The sequence below is a fragment of the Canis aureus genome, chromosome 37 (assembly GCF_053574225.1).
Source record: "Canis aureus isolate CA01 chromosome 37, VMU_Caureus_v.1.0, whole genome shotgun sequence".
Taxonomy (NCBI): domain Eukaryota; kingdom Metazoa; phylum Chordata; class Mammalia; order Carnivora; family Canidae; genus Canis; species Canis aureus.
In genome coordinates this window covers 9,999,500-10,016,302 of record NC_135647.1, presented here as the reverse complement: position 1 = coordinate 10,016,302, position 16,803 = coordinate 9,999,500, and the positions used below count along the sequence as shown (strand labels likewise).

Here is a 16,803-nt window from a genome sequence, read left to right as displayed (position 1 = left end):
ACAACACACACCCAACTTCTTAATGTTTCCAACCCTTTCCCCCAAAGCAGATCACAACACTTCAATTAGAAGACAGGCCTGTAGGCATGTGCACTAATCTGAAGCCCATGAACGGAACCTTAGTGGTCAAGTACCTCCTCATCACTGTGCTTTATGATGGGCAAGTAGAAGAACTGGCTGCCATGCTCCTTGGGCAGGATGGAGTTCACGCCCGATGCGTGGGGGCCCACGAGTTGCTCATTGGCACTGAGGTCATCCGCTGACCAAGTCCATGGCACAGAAAGACAAGTGGGAGGAGAAGTCATTTTTTAAAGCAAGCACTGAAAATTTTTAAATCTGCTTTTCACAGATGAAGTTTACGTGTAATGCATTTCATGTTTTTCTTTCTTTCCTGATACCACAGTTGAAATACAGATTCTGATATTCAAGATAGGTTTTTTCTTTATAGAAACAACTATGAGAGCCAAAAAGGTACCCTGTGAATCTCCAATAACATGGACAAATATATTCCATACGTAGTCCAGGAGCAAATATTTTCCCCACAAAAACACAGCTGACACTTTACTGCTTTTTAAGGTCAATTCCTTGTGGTAACTTGGTGTTAGGCTTGTGTCCTACTTACATAAGTTACACATGGTTAGACATTTGTAAAGCTAAATAATCAATTTAGAATCAAAGTTCTAAGCCCTTGGGAGAAATGCAAAAATCATCTTCCCCCAATGCCCTACGCCATATGGGATGGAACCATCACAAATATCTGTAAGTGGTCATCCAACATTTGCTCTTATTCCTTCAATAACAGGAAACCCACCACTTCACGAGGCACACATTCTGCTTTTAGGCTTTTAAACAATTCTGCCAATGAAGAGCCAAAGTCATTGGCTGGTCTTCCCTCCAAATAACAGAATTCCAGGCTGTGTTTTGAGATACCAGGGGCCAGGCAGATGAGCCTGCCTGAGCCCACCCATCTCCCCACTTGGCAATTCTGCCTTTGTATTCTACATAGAGGGTTCCATTTAAGACTTCATTTTGAAAATGGATTTTACCGCTAAAATCCATTGAGAACCATCATTCTTGGTTCACGCAGGCTCAATCCCATTGCTATAGTAAAGAACCACTTTTAAGAGAGGGTTTATGCTGTAATCACGTTCTGGCATCAGCACTATGGGGGGGTGGGGAGCAAACGGCACTAGTCAGAAATGCAGATTCCTAGGCCCTTGCAAAGCCTGAAGATTCAGAACCTCTGTCCGTTAAGTCTCCCAACCATAACTGTTTTAATGTTTGTGTGTGTGTGTGTGTGTGTGTGTGTGTGTATAGTTCCTTAACTCTCAGAACTCTCTTTTTAAGATTAAATATCCACTTCTCTCTCCCTAGTGATGCTACACGTCAAGGTTTATACATTTGCTTGCACTATAAATGTCACCTAGATACAGCACATGAGTGATTAGAGAAGTAATTTAAGGAATCACAATCAGGTGGTCTGAAGAGATTACAAACCTAAATGAAATGTGAGGGCCCCTGGAACCTGGGGTCTGCTTACCGTTCAAATCAAGGAAGAGAACTGGTATGTGGGTTTCCATTCCAGGTGGTGGGACCCTAAATTTAATAACAAAATTTAATCATCACAAAATATGTGTGTTACATCATGTTAATCAAACATAGAGGCATAGAAGAGAACCACTGTGGAGGCAGTAATTCTATTCATGAAATATTTGCACATTTCTTGACATCCCTGTAAATACATATCATGAGAATTATGTGACTTCCACAAAAAACTACCAGTTATGTGAATCAGATGTAACTAAGTGAAACATAGATTATTTGATGGCTTTCTAGAAATAGTTCTAGTGAGGGGGAAAAAGGGAAGGGATGCTGTTAATACTGGAGACAGGGGACACGATCAGAACCCAGAGAAAGTAAACAAGAAGACAACACTGAGGAGAGGACAAAAGGCCTATCAAAGGAGGAAGGGTTGTGTATGAAAAGACCAAAGCAGTGTTTTATCAAAAACTGGCCTGTGTGCATCTGAGACACCTGGGAGGTGGGGGTGGGGACTCTGAAAATGAAAAGTCCTGAACCCATCCTTTCTCTTGTGAATCAGAATACCTAGGGACAGGACTGAGGACTCCACATCTTACAAACAGTTGAGACAATCTAAAGTTTGGAAATGACTCAAATGAAAGTGACTGGGGTAAGGAGACAGACGGTCTAGACAGGGCCTCAGGGAATGAGGTGGCTGTCTGCAACACGTGGCTGGCAGACAGACTGCATGTGTGCCCTGCAGGATTCCAGGACAGCGGGACAATCTGCAGGGAGAAACATCAGATTACAAATTTAGTGCCAGCAAATTCAGATTTTCTGGTTTCATAATACCATCAAATCCGTTATACTTCCCTTTATTGTTATAGACACAAATAACACCGCTGATGTTTCTATGCCTAACCTAGAGATTATCTGGGCATGTACATTCTCTGTTCAAAAGGAATCGGATTTCTCCTAAATGCCTAGGACATATGTATATTTTTTAAGATGTTATTTATTTATTCATGAGAGACACAGAAAAAGAGGCAGAGACACAGGCTGAAGGAGAAGCAGGCTCCCTGCAGGGATCCTGATGCAGGACTTGATCCCATGATCACAACCTGAGCCAAAGGCAGACACTCAACCACTGAGCCATCAGGCGTCCTAGGATATATTCTTACAATAAGAATGAGAATCAGATGCAGCAAGAGTAGTCACCACTTAACAAATGAGGATCATGGGCAAGGTGTTTTTAATACAATATCTCTAATCCTTAAAATAGTACCAAAAATGGAGCTCCATTCATAGATTAAGACTAAAGCCTCAGAGAAGTTAACATTTAACACTTACAGAGCTACAGCTGGAAACTAAATCCAGATCTATTTGAGTCCAGAGCCTAGGGGACCATGCTGTTTCTGATCTGCATCGGGATGGACCGATCAATCACTTGACTGGCCATGGTTATTTAGTGCTCAAGAGCGGACTCTATGTTATGACCAAACTGAGCAGGGATGCGGGCTCATTAGAAAATATGTTTTCTCCCCTCTTCACGTGGATTCTGGAAACAGCCTTCTTTCAGGCCAACATAAGAGAATTTCTGGAGATCAGAAAACTGTCCAAGCTGCTCATGTGGAGAAACTGAGACGTGTGGTATTTACTTCCTGGACAAATAGTAACAAATAGATGCTCGCTGGCTTCCTGGGAGAGCAAGTCAGCTGCACAAGAGCTGGGTGGCCCCTCCCCTCGCAGCTCATGGCACTTAGCATATACTGTGACAGTCCTGGAAAGTCACTCGCAGGACACCAGCACAGGCCATCCGCACCATCCTGTCCAGCCTGCGTAGGCAAAAGGACACTCACCAGTGGGCAGGCGCCCCAGGGACCCCGCTGCCCGGCGCAGGCACCAGCACAGCGTTTCTTTCCTCAGTGAGCCCCACCCACTGCTCCACAAGCCGGGCTTCCCGCTCCATGTCGTCCTCCGTCTTCTCTGCAGGACAAAATGACTGGATGAGCAGCAATATGGGGGAAAAGACAATTTCCAAATTTTAAATAAAACAAATAGGTTTTCACTTGGTGACATCCCCAAGTGGCTCAAACATCCATCATGTTTAAAAAAAGGAGATGAGGCTTCGATGTTCCAGCCTGAGCACCCAGACAAGGTTGGTGAGTCTAGGACACTCAATGGACTTTCAAGGAAAGGACACGGAGGAAAGCACTGGGACAGGGAGGAGAACACAGGTTATTTTTCCTGGTTCTATACTCTTGGGGAAGTTACTCAACAGACGAGTCCGGGCTTCCTAGTAGTCAAACAGGGACAATACAAGTCATGTCTACTTTACACACTTGTTGGAAAGATCCAATGAAATGATGAATATTGCCTTGCTTTATGAGTATACACCGCTTTACAGAGGTTTAAAACACACCACATACCATATTCTGTAAAACTAACTTTGCCTTTTATGCTCCTGACAGAAGAGATTTTATTTAACATGTTTGCAAACTGTCTGATTCATAGTTAAACCCTGGAGCTATCTGGGTAGAGTCAAAGTGAGTTTCCATGAGCAAAGCTGAGCACATCCACAAACTGACACCAAGAATGCTGAGCCACAGGGATTTACTGAGGGGGACCCCTGTGTTAACTTCTACCTAGAACAGATTAACATTCATAACGTGTCCTTTGGTGCAGAACCAACCACAATGAATGGATCATAGGATGAAAGACTAAGGGTTCTAAGAACACAGCTCTACCCTGGAACTCTAGCAGCTGCTGCCAGCAGAAGCAAACTGCATCCCTAGAGTTGAGTGGTCGTGGGAGCTGCAGGCCAGCTTCAGACTCACCCGCACTGAGTGCATGGCTGCCGCCCAACAGGAGCCAGGCGCTGACCTGCAAGTGCTGTGGTTTCAGAAGGGACCTCCCCCCAGCTGCTGTCAGCCTCTGGTTCTGGGCCTGGAATGCCTTATAATGAGATCAAAACCCAGAGATACTGCATTTGCATTCATCACAACTAAATGGGAGTTTAATGTTTAATGTCACAGTTCACAGGACAGGCTCATGAATACTTATTACTTTCAGATCCCACACTGTACAAAAGGGTTTGCTACTATCTGTAATTGTTACTAAGATGGTCAAAACACTCATATGTTATTGTCCAACTGAGGGAAGAAAACCTGCCACCACTGTCTAGGAGTGAAAGGGCTACTCCCAGGAGGGAGTTTAATTCCACATAGCTTTTAAAAAATTTTTTTTTAAAGATTTAATTTATTTATTCATGAGAGACACACAGAGAGAAGCAGAGACATAGGCAGAGGGAGAAGTAGGTTCCCTGCAGGGAGCCCAACGTGAGACTTGATCCCAGGACCCCAGGATCACGACCTGAGCCAAAGGCAGATGCTCAACCCCTGAGCCACCCAGGTGCCCCTCACATACCTTTTTTATTGCTGACTTTTTTAATCTGTTCATCTAAGTATTCTCGTCGTTTGATGAGTGCATCAGACCACCTCTCTCTCACACAGTTTAAGTCTTCTTCCTGACATCAGGGAGGGAAAACATTTTCCTGTAGAATACACAGACGACTATTTTTTTTTTTTAACAAAGATGTTTACATTGATCAGGAGGGTTTTCATTAGGAAAGGCCATTGAACATTGCTGTGTGATTAATATGCAAGAAAGCAGAGACCTCAGAAACACAGCATGCTGATTGAGGAACCCATTACTCAGAAATCAGAGCCCCTGGATTTCCAAAAGGATAATTATACTTAAAAGTAAGAGAAGCTCAAACTACGCCAGCTGTTGGGATGATTCTTACATCGTGTGTGTGTGTGTATTTAAATTGAGCTATTCACTTGAAGGATGTGTGATTCCAAGCAGAAGGACATCATGAACAGAGCCCAAACCATGGAAAAGCAAATGGAATGGAAAAAAAAACCCAAAACACAAAAACACAGGCATTTTATAGTTTATCGTTCAATGGCCTGAAAACATGTATTTTCTAAAATGCAAAGAATAGATCAGCAGAGAACCTTTCAAACTTGCTGTAAAGATTTTACCTCCAACCTCTACCATAAGGCTCACCAAAAATCACCCATGCAAACACCCAACATGCAGTCAGCCATGCTTTAAGAACTCCCAGAAGCAGCTGTTGGGACTTCACCGTGAACCACGCGGCAGGAAGCGCACACACAGCGGCAGGACGTTAGTTAATGGCATTGCTGAGATCCAAGGGGAGACTGGCATTTCCCCTGAAGTTTTTGTTTGTTTTCTTTCTTAGTAAAGGTATGAGGGAAAGAAACCCATCAATTCTACTCAAAACGCTCTCTGACTTGCCTAATTCCAGTCTAACCCTGAAGACATCAAGAGCAGACAGCGGAGGACTTCTGAGGTTTTATCTACAACGTACCCACGGTTTCCAGGCAGGAAAGCACCCTGGGAAAACTGGAGAATCATTACAAAGCCTGGGGACAGAACCCAGAACACTTCACCCGGATTTGCTGCCTTGCCTGTTCCTTTTATTCCACATTCCATGGCAGCAGGCCAGCCAGTGCTGACTAGATACAAGTTTGCAGTTGCATTTTTTTTTCTAAATTTCCCAAAAGAAAAGGCTGAGATTTAAATTCTCCAAGTTACGGTTAATTAAGCTTGGTCCTAATGCGAGAAGGAAACTGGCTAACCACAGCTAAGCAACGTGCATGAAATGTTTTCAATTTCCTATCCAGCAAGAGACTTTTAAACTAAAACAGCGTATTAGAACAATACTACTCTCTTGGCTGAGGAGCTAAGCGCAGTTTTGCATAGAATTCTACTTAAGGATTATGGATGGATAGTTGCACGATTTTTAAAATCATTACTTTAATACAGCAATAATGGTCTTGCTTAGAAAGTCTTTACAAAAAAAAAAAAGAAGAAAGTCTTTACAAGGTAATTCAAGATGACACAGCAGCAGTGCAGTATTTGATCACAAATTTTGAATGGACAGAGAAATCTACAGAAAGAGTATCGTATCCCCGATTATGTTTAAAGCAAGTCCAGAGCGAGGGAAAAATTGCGTATTCTTCCTCGATGGTCCTCCTTCCTCCTCCCTGCCCTCTGCTTTGCAGATGCTGGCAATTAGCAGTAGCTGTGCCCCATGCCACAGAATGACAGCAGCAGTGATACCTGATAACTATCCATATCATCACCATCCTCATCATCTCTCTGGTAGGAAAAAAATAAACACAAAGGACATGCATTTTGTTTCTCAAACAGCACACAAATAATTCTTTAAGCGTAACACTCACATTATAATGGACAGCACACATAACCACATAACACCAGTATAATAAAACATTTAAGTGAATTGTGAGAAAGGCTTAGTGGATTTAATTCACTTGTCTATAATTAAGAATTTGAGTTTGAGTTTTGTTTCATTATGTTTTTAATAAAGAAAACAGTCATTTATAAAACAAGAACTCTCTTAGATGGGACTAGGAATCAACATCATTGGGCCAGGCCTTACCCTATTGTTATGTGAAGGGTGGGTATGCATTCCTGGGTGGGCTATCTGAGATTTGGAATGGATTTAGACAAAATGGCAAAACTAGACTCTATTGTTCAACGTCTTAGCTTAGCCATGAGGCAAGCCAGGGCTCCTGGAGAATTAAATGATCACACAGTGGTGGTAGAGTCAGGACTGGAAGCCAGGTTGTGAGTCTCTCCACTTGGCGTCCTCCTCTCTGCACTATAGCACATGCAAGGAGGAAATCATCACAAGTGAAAGCCCACTGGGAGCCTCAGGCTATTCACAGACAAGGTGGTGCCTTGTACTACTGCCACAAGATCACAGCCCGCCATGTTGAATATATGGACCTACTGTTATCCACTACTGGTTATACTAGCATCACACCAATCAGTTGAGAAAAATCAGAACTGTCTTAAACCCATGGCAAGAGTTTGCAATAACTGTAATAAAATAACCATTTTGACAAAAACATTTGGCAAAACAAAATCACCATGTTGAAAATAAAAGGATTTAGTTGGGACTATTTTCCTCAGACATAAGAATAGAGGAACTCCTATTTGTAGGGAATAACCATCTATACAGTGGCGAGTTCTATTCAAAAGGAATGCTGGCCCACATAACAATCGTCTTTTTTTTATATGGTTATTGGAGGGGTAATACTCAAACATGCAGTGAAATGGTCTAGGAGTAAAAAGACAAACTGTTTTTTTCCCCCAAATGCTTTAAAAATATAATTACATTACTCTCATACGTAAATATACTTCAAAATATACTGCTTTTTTAAAAAGTGCTTTAAAAATACAGTGAAACTTACTCTCTGCATAGATTTCAAATATGAACTTTTGTTTTAGTTTGGAAACCACTACTATCATTTGAATAACTAACTTATTAAATGCATACCTAATATTGAAGTAATGCTCAAATTTTGACAAAAATCAGTTTTTTTTAAGATTTTTATTTATTTATTCACAATAGACAGAGAAAGAGAGAGAGAGAGAGAGAGAGAGGGAGAGGCAGAGACACAAGCAGAGGGAGAAGCAGGCTCCACGCCGGGAGCCCGATGCGGGACTCGATCCCGGGACTCCAGGATCGCGCCCTGGGCCAAAGGCAGGTGCTAAACCGCTGAGCCACCCAGGGATCCCCTCAAAAATCAGTTTTAACTCAGGAGGAGAGTGGTTTTAAAAGTGCATATAATCAATCTTTGTAAGGTTCCTAAAATGGGAATATGTAGTCAGCTGATGATACCTGTTTCATAGGTCATGATTAAGGATGCAAATTCAAAGTTTTATCTAAGATTAGAGATTTATTAAGCCACAAAATTTTAGTATAGACTGGGATCTCAGGGAATTATTCAGCTTACTTCATCATTCTGGAGAAGAGAGAAGGGGAATTCGAGGTTTGCATGATCCCAACAAGGTAACCAGGAAGGCTGTGCTACACTTGAGAATCCAGGTCCTGGGGTGCCTGGGTGGCTCAGTGGTTGAGTATCTGCCTTCAGCTCAGGGCAGGATCCCAAGGTCCTGAGATTGAGTCCCACATTGGGCTCCCTGCAGAGAGCCTGCTTCTCCCTCTGCCTATGTCTCTGCCTTTCTCTCTGTGTCTCTCGTGAATAAATAAATAAAATCTTAAAAAAAAAAAAGATAATCCAGGCCCCCTGGTTCCAGGCTGGAGACCTTTCTACCAGGCCCTGCAGCCACCCCCAAAGTTGGAGGCCGAGTGAGGGACTCAGCAGGGATGAGAATCCATACAACCCAATTTCCTACCCTACACATGAGGAAAAATCTGGGTGAGAAGGCTGCCCTAAAATAGCAGACTGTCCTATACCTTCCTTCATACTCTTCCTGGCTCTGGGAACCAGGGGCGATTTTGGCCTGAGACAGAGAAGGCGGTATTTGACAAAATTATGCCTTCTTAAGGCCTCATAGGCCAAGCCAATGCTCCTTCTTGCTTTCAGAGCGGTCTCTGCCTGAATGCTGTCTTTGCCTGAATGCCAGGGAGCCCAAGGAAACTGAGACAGAAGATGAATCATTCTCAAGACGGGCTGGGCTTCCATGCAGACTCCACAAAGAAACATTTCCTCCTGTCACAGCAGGGAGAGCTCTCTCTCTCATGTGCAGTGAGGGAGCCAGAATTCAATGGGCTGATTTTCCCAGTCCCTAATTCATACCTGACAGTAAACCAGGGACTAAGCAAAAGTACATGTCTTCTTCCTGGCCACTGCAGACAAGTTCCTAATCTTTTTTTTTTTTTAAGATTTTATTTTATTTATTTATTCATGAGAGACAGAGAGAGAGAAAGAGAGAGAGAGAGAGGCAGAGACACAGGCAGAGGGAGAAGCAGGCTCCATGCATGAAGCCCGATGTGAGACTTAATCCCGGGACTCCAGGATCATGCCCTGGGCGGAAGGCAGGCACTAAACCACTGAGCCACCCAGGGATCCCCACAAGTTCCTAATCTTAAAGTTTATTCTCACAAAGTGATAAAGAGCTGTGACTGGTAATATGAAGATCAATTCTTAGATCCTTTCATCTTTTACTTTTTATAAATACTTCTTTATTAAAAAAAAATACTTGTTTATTTAAAAAATAATCTCTATACCTGACATGGGGCTCAAACTCACAACCCCCAGATCAAGAGTCCCATGTTCCTCCAACTGGGCCAGCCAGGTGCCCTATCACGGTCAATTTTTAAAAATGAGAACAGAAGAATTAGTAAAAAAGGATTTAATGGGCAAAAATGATCGTGAGGACAACTTCTAATTAAAAAAGAAAGAAAGAAAGAAAGAAAGAAAGAAAGAAAGAAAGAAAGAAAGAAAGAAAGAAAGAAAGAAAGAAAGAGAGAAAAGCTTTCAAAGACCTGCTTAATTATGCCAGTGTATGGGGGCAATTTTGTATTAATAAAAGTGGACCAGGCCAGTTAACAAGTGGCCTTAAATATCCAACATAACTGGAGCCAGACAGAAAATGAAATCTATGTAAAGTAAATGAGGAACATAGCATTCATATGTATGTTTACAAATACAATTATTATTACTGGACACTAAGCTGGTATAGTATTTAAAATCCAGTAAAAAGGCAATAAATGGAAATTTGAAGGGAGAGGTGCAGATACAAGGTCAAGAAAAGGAGTTGTCATATTCCCCAAAAGTCTCCATCAAGATCACTGCTGCCTTAACTTTGCATTAGCCAAGCCTCGTACATACTATTCCAAATCTGTTCGTCTTACCTGGTAACTGTCCAGCCCTCTTTGCAGTTTGGTGGACCTGGCGGTGACGCAGCCAATGGAGACAGACAAGATGGCCTCGACCATGAGTGGCAGGGTCCCTGAATGCTGTACAGGTTTCACAGTGACCTGCACCCTCCGGGAATGACCCTGTAGAGGTGGGGGTGGGGCAGGGGGCATGATGCACCAATGAGCGCCAGGAATGGGAATGGCAGAGTGTGGGAAGAGGGTAAAGAAAGGGAAGAGAATCAGGGAATACAGAGGCACATAATTGGGGAACTCCCAAAAAGTGTGTGTAAGCGTGGGACCCAAAGGAAACACCCAACAAGCAAAAGCAAGCCCAGTACCTGTCTGAGTTGAAAGATGCCTCCCGTATTAACATCTTTTGCCTGGTGAAGCTCCACCGCAGAGTACTCCCCTAGCTCATTCAACTCCAATATGGAGATCCACATTTCTATTCTTCGTGTTACCTCATTCCACCTGTGAAAACACATTCCAATGAACAAGTGTCACCGTCCAGGGACATTATGAGAAGTAAGAATGAACCGCTATCCACTGGGCACTTACTATGGGCTGGGCATCATGCTATGTGTGTCCTGTAGATTTTCTTATCTACCTCTCAAAACAACCAGATGGTATACATCTTTTGTATTTATTTTATTGAGGTATATAACTTTTATTCAGTGAAATGTCCAGATATCAAGCACAGAGTTTGATGAATTGTTTTTTTTTTTTTTTTTTTTTTTTTTGAGTTTGATGAATTGTGAAAATGCACACACCTCTGTAAGGACCCCCACCATGTGCCTCTGAAAGTTTGCTCATGGCCTTCCCATTCAATATCCACAGCATCCCACAGCAGCCATATAACCAGAGATTAGTTCTGCTTGTTCTAGAAATTCACAGAAAGGGAAGGATAGTACGCTCTTTTAGGTCTGGCTTCTTTGGTTTAGCATCATGTTTTTGCGATTCATTCAAATGGGGAGCTATAGTCCTTTTCCTTGTTATTAGAGCTGAGTAATATTCTATTACGTGACTAGTGGTACAATTGGCTTATCAAACGTTCTCACACCTTTGGGTTGTTGGCAGTTTGGGGATATTACAAAAAGAACTGCCAAGAACATTTGTGAACAAGTCTATTTACAGACTTATGTTTTCATTTTTCTTGCGGAGATACTTAGAAGTGGATTGCTGGATCACAGAAGAGACAGAGGATCAACTTTATAAGAAGGTCTCTTGCGGGGCAATATGGTGGGGCAAATTTCCAAGAAGAGGGAGTTGGGGCCCAAGGCACCTTCAAAGCTGAAATGAACGAGTTTCTCATTCAGGAACTGGCTGAAGATGGCTACTCTGGAGTTGAGGTGCAAGTTACACAACCAGAACAAAAATTATTATCTTGGCCACCAGGATGCATGATATTTTTGGCAAAAAGGGCTGGTGGATCTGAGAATTGACTGCAGTGGTTCAGCAGAGATTTGGCTTTCCTGAGGGCAGGGGAGAGCTTTATGCTGGAAGGGTGGCCATGGGAAGTCTGTGTGCTATGACCCAGGCAGAGTCTCTGCATGACCAGCTCCCAGGAGGCCTTGCTGTGTGGAGGGCCTGCAATGCTGTGCCATGGTCCATCATGGAGAGTGGGGCCAAAGAACAGTGAGGTTGTGGTATCTAGGAAACTCCCAGGGCAGAGGGCTATATCCATGAAGTTTGTGGATGGCCTGCTGACTCTCCATGGGGACGCTGTCAACTGCTATGTGACACTGCAGTGTGCCATGTGCAGCTCAGATGGAGTGAGCTGGGCCTCAAAGTGAAGATTGTGCTTCCCAGGGACCCACATGATGAGACTGGCCCTAAGAAGTCTGTGTCTCACCACGTGAGCAGCGTGGCCCCCAAAGCCTCTCTGACCACCACCCCCATCATGGAACAGAGGGTGGGAAGCCAGAGAGGCCTGGCATCCATAGCCACTACCCACAGCACAACAGGTACTCCTTGGTAGCTGGGTATGGAGTATAAATGTTGTTCTATAAAAGGGAGAAAAAAAGGGGAAATATTCTGGTTTTTTTTTTTTTTCTGTAAGCTTTACAGTTTTATCTTTCACATTGAAGGTTCTGATCCATCTGAAAATAAGCTTTGTGTATCATGAAGGCCAAGATCAAAGTAGGTTTTGTCTATAGGGAGATATGCAGTTGTTTTAGTCCTGTTTGTTGAAAAGACCTTCCTTTCGCCATTGAATGTCTTCCATGCCTGCTAGTTCCTTTTATCCTTCCCATTTCCCAAAGGAGGAGACAGGTCTGGGGACTCCTCCCCTTAGCCTTTGTCCTGGTGCCAGTTGTGACCCTGCATCCAGCCCAGCCAAGTACGAACCTGTCATGCAACGTTCTCGTCTTTGCATGAAGAGAGTCAACTTCCCACATGGAGCTGCCATTCCCAGCACAGCGGTGGCCCCACACCTCAATCGCCAGGGCTCCGTCAGACAGGAACTCCAGGAGCTCTTCTGTTACGGTCACCACGTAGTCCTGGGATAAGCGGGAGCAAGGGAAGAACGGCAAGAATCACTCACAGAGCAATCTGTGAAATTTCCGTGTTACCTTTTGATTGTATAGAGATTCACTTTGGAGGCTGTTAGTCTGCAGAATCCCAACTGGAAAACCACCTGTGCTGTGTTAAAGACCCGGAACAGGGGCAACCGGGTGGCTCAGTGGTTGAGCGTCTGCCTTTTGCTCAGGTCGTGATCTTGGGGTCCTGGGATGGAGTCCCACATCCGGCTCCCCACAGGAAGCCTGCTTCTCCCTCTCCCTGTGTCTCTGTGTCTTTCATGAATAAACAGATGAAATCTTTAAAAAAGAAAAAAAACAAACAAACCCCAAAATACCAGCTCTTCATACTAGTGAGGAAGAAATGATTTAATGGACTTCTTTCTTCAATCAATGTGGACACTGAGGAATGTGTCCTGTCCCACATTCCAGTGCCTGTGGGGTGCAGAAGGGAATCTGCATTCTTGGTTCTGCAGGACCACTCAGAACTCCCAAGGCTATAAACTAATCAGCACATCATTTAAAGGAAAAAAAAAAAAAAGAACGTCTGACTGCTCCTTGCTCTGGCTTGGGAGACTGAAAATAGAATTAAATTTCCTATGATTAACTTCATGATTCTGTGCTCTTACTCTGAAAGTCTCCCACTCCAGCTCATCATAAAAAGCAGACAGAGGAGTGTGAGGAAGTGAATGCTGCGTGGACTGAAAAGTATGGAAATCACACTGAATGAAGCGGCAGGGGCCACACCGAGCTTCTTTCCAGCAGCATCTTACTGGAATCTCTGGGGAAGACAACTCTGTGGCTTCTGGAAAGACCTGTGCTATACTGATTGAACATGCTACTACTTACCTTCTTGTCTATTTAGTTTGGAGACAGAGCCAGAATTTTAGAAGGAAAACAAACTAATGATCACTTAATACAATCTACACATTTATTGATGGAAAAAACCCAGGGTCATGCAGTGAATCCAAGGACTCTGCGACTAGTGTTTATCAAACCAGTTGTTAACTAGAATGTACTTAAAATTCAGACTTCATCCTTCTACAAGAACAGCTTTGTGGATCCAAAGAAAGATGGGGAATATTTCAGAGTATCCAGACAACAAGAACAAAAAAATAATAGGGATTTTGAGAAACAAACTTGGTGAATATAAGCGAAAGAAAAAAAACTGGACTATTTGTTTTCAGAAAAAGAAAGACTTGACAGTCTTTACCTATGTGAAATTTGGTATGTGTAGAGCCAGAAAGAAAAAGCACCATTTCCAAAGGAAGGGGTTTGGAGTATCTGTGAAGGATTGTACAAGGAAAACCAAAATTACACAGAAGGTAGCATCTGTCTGTCAGAAACAACCCATGGGGAGTCTGACGTGAAAGTCAGGAAGGGGAGCTTATAGCCACAAGACAGAGACAACCAGCAGTCACCAGAAATTCGCCTTGTTCATTTACATTTTCTTTAAAACCTCATATGGCACATCAGAATGCTATGCCTGAAATGCTATACCACATTCAAAAGAATGAAAAAAGGTTCACATATATTAAAAGGCATAATTCTACAATACAAATAATGTGACATTTTTGGTAAAAAAACTTTTGCAAGAAGTTATACATGTGGGAAGCCTGGGTGGCTCAGCAGTTAAGCATCTACCTTTGGCTCAGGTTGTGATCCCAGGGTCCTGGGATTGAGTCCTGCGTCAGGCTCCCCACAGGGAGCTTGCTTCTCCCTCTGCCTATGTCTCTGTCTCTCTCACTGTGTGTCTCTCATGAATAAATAAAAACTTTAAAAGTTATGCATTCAAGATGGTAAGAGACTGTATCTATGCCCATTTGTGTGTGAACATGTATTGACAACACACATAAAAGTTGTAGGGCATAGAAAGTTTATCTAAAGGTGTACAAACTGTCACTGGCCATTCCACCTCTCGGGCATAAGACTTCAGGTAGAGGTCTTTCAGACTCTATTTTAAATACTTCCCATTTGAATTTGTACTGAAGAACATTTTGAGGTTAAAAAGTCCAACACACATATTACATTCCTTAAACATTCTTAGGAGGAGACTTCTAAGTTATAAGAAGAGCTCTGAATGGCACCCGGGTTGCCTCCCGCGCAGCTCATTCTGTAAGGGTGCCCGTACCTTACAGTGAGAGAAGGTCACGGTGTACTGGGCATCCCTGGTCTGAGGGGAATTCACCTCAGGATCCACCACCGGGGCAGCCACTGTAGATTCACACTGGTCCCAGAATGTGTATTGACAGAAGACAAAATTTGAGAGGTTTAAGGGCAGCCCAGTTGCCTCTTTAATTTTTACCTAAAGAGATATAAAATAACAACAATAAAAAAAACATGCACTATAATTCCCGTAAAGAAAACGTTAGGGGGGAATCCCTGGGTGGCTCAGCGGTTTGGCGCCTGCCTTTGGCCTGCGGCGTGATCCTGGAGACCCGGGATCGGGTCCTGTGTCCGGCTCCCTGCGTGGAGCCTGCTTCTCCCTCTGCCTGTGTCTCTGCCTCTCTCTCCCTCTCTCTCTGTGTCTCATGAATAAATAAATAAATAATCTTTAAAAAAAAAAAAAAAACATTAGGGATGCCTGGGTGGCTCAGGAGTTGAGCATCTGCCTTTGGCTCAGGGCATGGTCTTGGGGGCTGGGATCAAGTCCCGAATGGGGCTTCCTTCGAGGAGCCTGCTTCTCTCCCTCTGTCTGTATCTCTGCCTCTCTCTCTGGGTCTCTCATGAATAAATAAAAAAATCTTTAAAGAAAAAAAAAGAAAGAAAGATAACATTAAAGTATACATTCTTACTTCAAGTATTTTAAACTTAAGAGTCAGTGAGGAAATACAGAAATCAGTTATCCACTTGACATCTGAAAAATATCTGGCACATGAAGGTTTCTGCCAATAACAGGTCTGTACCAGAACCATGACGATAGCATGAGGACCTGGCAACAAAGGCACACATCCTCTTAAATTTTCCTAGTGACTGAGTTTCTGACACAGATGCAACCCTTGCTGGAAAAGCCTGATTCACTGAACAATATACACTCCCTGCATGCTAAATGCACAAGGGCTTTTAAAATTTCATCAACTGGCCTCAGGAAGTGTGCTCTACTTCTGGAAAGAGTCCTGCCCACCGTTGTACTTAAGATCAGACTGTTTAATGTTTACTATGCCCTAAGAAAATCTCCTCTAAGATTTTCTGTAGAACTGCTTTGGATGAACAGGGTCATTCATGGGCGCCTACCCATCTCGTCCTCTCACCCGGCAGGTCAGCTTCCTGACTCGGTGAATGACCTCCCCGCTGCTGTCCACGACTTCAAGGCTCCCGCCTTCGCTGGAGTTCTCCGAGGAGTCGTCCTCCACCACGCGCTCTGGGACAGCCCCTGTCACTCGCATCACTTCCACATGGAGGCGCCCTGCAACCTGAGGTGGGGACCAGAGTGTCTGGGCATTGATAGGCATCCTGTGGAGTCTGACCTAAGACAGAGAGCATTCTACTACACTCCCAGGGAGCAGCCCTGGGGCTCCTGCTGGGCCATTTCTGACGATGGGGAACTCACCCTTTCTGTGGCCAGTCCATCCCCTCACCTGCCCCTGCAATCACCCTGTCTGACTTGGAGCCATTTGCTTCTCTGCCACTTGCCTTCTGGAATCAGCCTTGTTCCCGTCCTTCTTTCCAGGCAGCCCAAGAACTGAGCACACCCAGCTATCATATTCTACTTGAAGTTGTCTGTTTTCCACATTCATATATTCATTCGTTTAACTCCTCTGATCAAATACTTGCCTCATGGGAATACCAAGACAACTAGTCCAGAGATTTGTGCGGGTTGTTATGCGATAAAGTGATCCAGGAATCAGCTGTGTGCCAGGAACTACACTAAGTTCTGCACTTATAACAGTAAACCGAGGGGCACCTGTGTGGCTCAGTGGATGAGCATCTGTCTTTGGCTCAGGTCGTGGTCCCAGGGTCCTGGGATCAAGTCCCACATCAGGCTCCCTGTGGGGAGCCTGCTTCTCCCTCTGCCTATGTCTCTGCCTCTCTTTCTGTATC

The 16,803-nt window shown here is 43.7% G+C and overlaps 1 protein-coding gene and 1 pseudogene across 5 annotated transcripts in view; one reads left to right on the top strand and one right to left on the bottom strand.

The window, feature by feature from the left end:
* KIF13A (kinesin family member 13A) overlaps positions 1–16,803 on the bottom strand; it is a 211,394-nt gene that overhangs the window by 20,514 nt on the left and 174,077 nt on the right. For 3 of the 5 annotated variants that reach the window (XM_077886252.1, XM_077886253.1, XM_077886255.1), the window contains 10 exons: positions 16,014–16,175; positions 14,894–15,067; positions 12,593–12,744; positions 10,585–10,717; positions 10,241–10,387; positions 6,673–6,711; positions 4,948–5,047; positions 3,381–3,507; positions 1,541–1,596; positions 135–259 (listed from right to left, as the gene is read on the bottom strand). In XM_077886252.1, coding sequence (XP_077742378.1) covers positions 135–259; positions 1,541–1,596; positions 3,381–3,507; positions 4,948–5,047; positions 6,673–6,711; positions 10,241–10,387; positions 10,585–10,717; positions 12,593–12,744; positions 14,894–15,067; positions 16,014–16,175 — 1,215 coding nt within the window. The remainder of the gene's footprint in view (positions 1–134; positions 260–1,540; positions 1,597–3,380; positions 3,508–4,947; positions 5,048–6,672; positions 6,712–10,240; positions 10,388–10,584; positions 10,718–12,592; positions 12,745–14,893; positions 15,068–16,013; positions 16,176–16,803) is intronic. The other 2 variants (XM_077886254.1, XM_077886256.1) reach the window with 1 other exon arrangement.
* On the top strand, positions 11,483–12,224 carry LOC144306439 (small ribosomal subunit protein uS3 pseudogene; annotated as a pseudogene).